Source organism: Bufo gargarizans, chromosome 1 (genome assembly GCF_014858855.1).
Source record: "Bufo gargarizans isolate SCDJY-AF-19 chromosome 1, ASM1485885v1, whole genome shotgun sequence".
Lineage (NCBI taxonomy): Eukaryota > Metazoa > Chordata > Amphibia > Anura > Bufonidae > Bufo > Bufo gargarizans.
In genome coordinates this window covers 277,756,244-277,759,692 of record NC_058080.1, presented here as the reverse complement: position 1 = coordinate 277,759,692, position 3,449 = coordinate 277,756,244, and the positions used below count along the sequence as shown (strand labels likewise).

Sequence of the window (3,449 nt, the reverse complement as noted above, 5' to 3'; positions counted from 1 at the left end):
TCCTTTGATTCCTGATTTGTTTAACCAGATTGTTGATGCCTAGGTGTCCTCCAAGTTGGACTTAATATAATCTGGTTAGGATCAAGGTAGGGGATGAATGGAAGATGGATTTTAATACCCCAGAGGGTCACTTTAAGAACCTGGTCATGCCTTTTGGGTTGACCAATGCACCTGCGGTTTTCCAGCATTTTGTGAATTACATTTTCCATCACTTGGTGGGGAGGTTTGTAGTCATGTATTTGGATGACTTACTAATTTATTCTCCAGAAGTGGGGACTCATCAGGATCACGTTAGACAGGTGTTATAGATCCTAAGAGATAATAAATTATACGCAATATTAGCAAAGTGTGTTTTTGCTGTACACGGGGTGCAGTTTTTGGGCTACCTGCTGTCATCTTAAGTTTTTTGAATGGATCCAGGGAAAGTTTGTGCTGTATTGGACTGGGATCAATCCGAAAATCTGAAGGCTCTTCAACTATTACCGAAAATGTATTCAGAACTATTCGACAGTGGTGAAACCCTTAACTGACATGACTAAGAAAGGGACTGATGTTTCAGTGTGGTCTGATTCGGCGTTGCAAGCTTTTTCTTTGGTTAAGGAGTGCTTCAGTTCTGCCCCTATATTGGTGCAGCTGGATGTATTACAACCTTTCATTGTGGAAGTGGACGCGTCCGAGGTGGGTGTAGGAGCAGTTTTATCGCAGGGCCCGTCACCTGGTATATGGTGCCCATTTGCATTTTTCTCTAAAAAACTCTCTGCTGCAGAGAGAAATTACAATGTAGGTAGCAGAGAGTTGCTGGCCATTAAGTTGGCTTTTGAGGAGTGGCGTCAATGGTTGGAAGGGGCGATTCATCCGATCACGGTGTTTACAGATCACAAAAATCTGGCTTACCTGGAGTCGGCTAATCGACTGAACCCGAGGCAGGCCAGATGGTCTTTGTATTACACCAGATTTAATTTCACTGTCACTTATCGTCCTGGGGTTAAGAACGTCAAGGCGGATGCCTTGTCACGTAGTTTTACTGGAGGTGGTGATTTTGAAAATCCGAGTCCGATACTGTTAAAGGGGGTGGTGATATCCGGTCTATACCCTGACCTAGAGGTGAAGGTGTTAGAGGCTCAGGGAGACGCACCGGAGTCTTGCCCCACTGGGAAATTGTTTTTTCCACCAGAATTGCGGCACAAGGTGTTTGAGGAACATCATTGTATGGTTCTTACAGGACACCTTGAGAGTAGATCCACTGCCGACCTCATCTCTCGTAGATTCTGGTGGCTGGGGTTGCGTAAGTGTGTTCAGAACTATGTATTGGCCTGTAGTATCTGTGCATGCACCAAGGTGACACATACTTGACTTCTGGATCTCTACTTCCATTGCCCATCCCGTAGAGACCATGGACCCACTTGTCTATGGATTTTATCTGGCTAATTTATCTGGAAAGACAGTTATTCTGGTGGTAGTTGATCGTTTTAGTAAAATGGTGCACTTTATAGGATTTTCTTGCCTACCTAATGCTAAAACTCTTGCGCAAGTGTTTCTTGACAACATTGAGAAACTTTATGGCATTCCCTCTCGGCAGAATGTGGCAGGGGCTCTGTGGGGGAAGGGAAAATGGACACAGAAGGCAGTAGACATGTTGGGGAGGAAATGTGGCCGGGGATCTGTTTAGGTTGGGGACACAGAGGGTAGAGGTTGTATTGGCATAAAACGGGACACAAGCTCTGTAGGGGATTTTTATTTCTGTATTATTTATTTACATATTTACATACAGGTTTTTATAGTTTATTATTTACATAATTTTAATTTATTATGTTATTTTATTTGTATTATTTTTACATTCCACTATATTCGTTTAGTAACAGCCTCCAATATATGGCGCAGCCATCAGCACTGGATTGGTTCAGGGCCTGATGATGTCACCCAGACTAAAGACTCTTTAGTGCTGTCAAATCCAGACACTGCCATCCTGCCAGAAGTCTGGGTTCCCAGGTCCCAGCAGGTCTGACTAATAGCCTCTGGTCTGAGTGACATCATCGGTGCCTGAACCAATCAAACCTAAATGATGCCACTACAGCCAGAGACTGTTAGGTACAACCACATCTGGACACTCAATGCATCAGAAATGTTGAAATTGTCGGGGAAACCATCAATGTAAACCATATGGTGGCATGGACCGCTGCCATGCATTCACCATACATGGTCGGGATGGAGATGGGGAAAGGGTTTTTAATGCTCTGGTTATTACAGGACATAATGTCAGGATTTTATGAGGCACACTCGAATTTCCTTCACCCTGTAGCCATATATAAGTGGATGGATAGTTGCCGGGAAGAGATAGTATATTGCGCTGGTGAGGTTCTGGAAGTCAGTGGAGATTGGCATCCTGTACGCGATGGATAACAGTAACCCACATGAGTAGTTTATTATGACAACGCACAGGTGAGTCCCACAGGGGTGGAGCGTCTTGTGGCGAGCCCTACCAGTCACTATATTCATGGCCGTGTACAGGATCCTGGAGTAAGAGACCAAGAGCAGAGTGATGTCCATGGAAGTCACCATAATCCTTATCATCAGACCCAACATTTGAATGTTATGGATTTTCCCACATCCCAGTTTCAGAAGAACCATATTTTCACACACAAAGTCCAGGATGAGATTGGAGAAGCAGTACTCCACCCTGAAGGCCACCATTATTATAGAAAAAGCCAGGAGGCCAGATTCAAATAAGCCCAAGGTGGAAAGAAGGAGCAGCAGGCGGCTGGTCATGATCTCATGGTAACGTAGAGGCCTACAGATTGCCATGTAGCGGTCCAGTGCCATCAATAGCAACACATTGGACTCAAATATGACCATGGTGTAGACAAAGAACATCTGGAAGAGGCAGCCTCCTAGAGAGACACGGTCCATCCCACATAGCAGCGCCATCAGAGTGCCGGGGACAATGGCGGTGGTAGAGGAGATGTTTGAAGCAAAAAGGAGAAAGATTAGGTGATACATGGGGGCCTGCAGGCTTTTCTCCACCCAGATCCGGTACATGATCATCACATTTCCACCCAAGATCAACCCATAGACACTGAAGAACGGGATGGCAAGAAAACCCCTGGATTCCGAAACTCCGGGAAATCCTCGCATTATGAATTCTGTATGTGAAAAAGAAGAGGTCTGGTTCTTCAAAGTGAAATCCATTTACATTGGGTCGAACCTGCAGATCAAGAGTGAAGGGAAGAGAATCTGGAAATTTTCTGAACATGACATATATTGTACTCAGCTCCACTGTATATACATGAATTATATCTACAAAGCACACAAAGGGGCTCTCCAGGGGGGAGGGGGATATTACCACCTAATAAATGTATACATAGTGATGCTACTTATGACTACAGTATAGCGGGTATTCTCTCATCTATTACTGGGTCGAAGTCACTTATGTGAACATGCAGGTCAGGAAT

The 3,449-nt window shown here is 44.6% G+C and overlaps 1 protein-coding gene across 1 annotated transcript; it reads right to left on the bottom strand.

The window, feature by feature from the left end:
- Window positions 1-2,256: 2,256 nt before the first annotated feature.
- On the bottom strand, window positions 2,257-3,186 carry LOC122926312 (olfactory receptor 52Z1-like). The gene has a single exon (XM_044277685.1). The coding sequence runs from the start codon at window positions 3,184-3,186 to the stop codon at window positions 2,257-2,259; it is 930 nt and encodes a 309-aa protein (XP_044133620.1).
- Window positions 3,187-3,449: the final 263 nt, after the last annotated feature.

Bases quoted from the DNA above. Each gene is read 5' to 3' on its own strand.
- LOC122926312 (XM_044277685.1), bottom strand. From the start codon at position 3,186: ATGGATTTCACTTTGAAGAACCAGACCTCTTCTTTTTCACATACAGAA.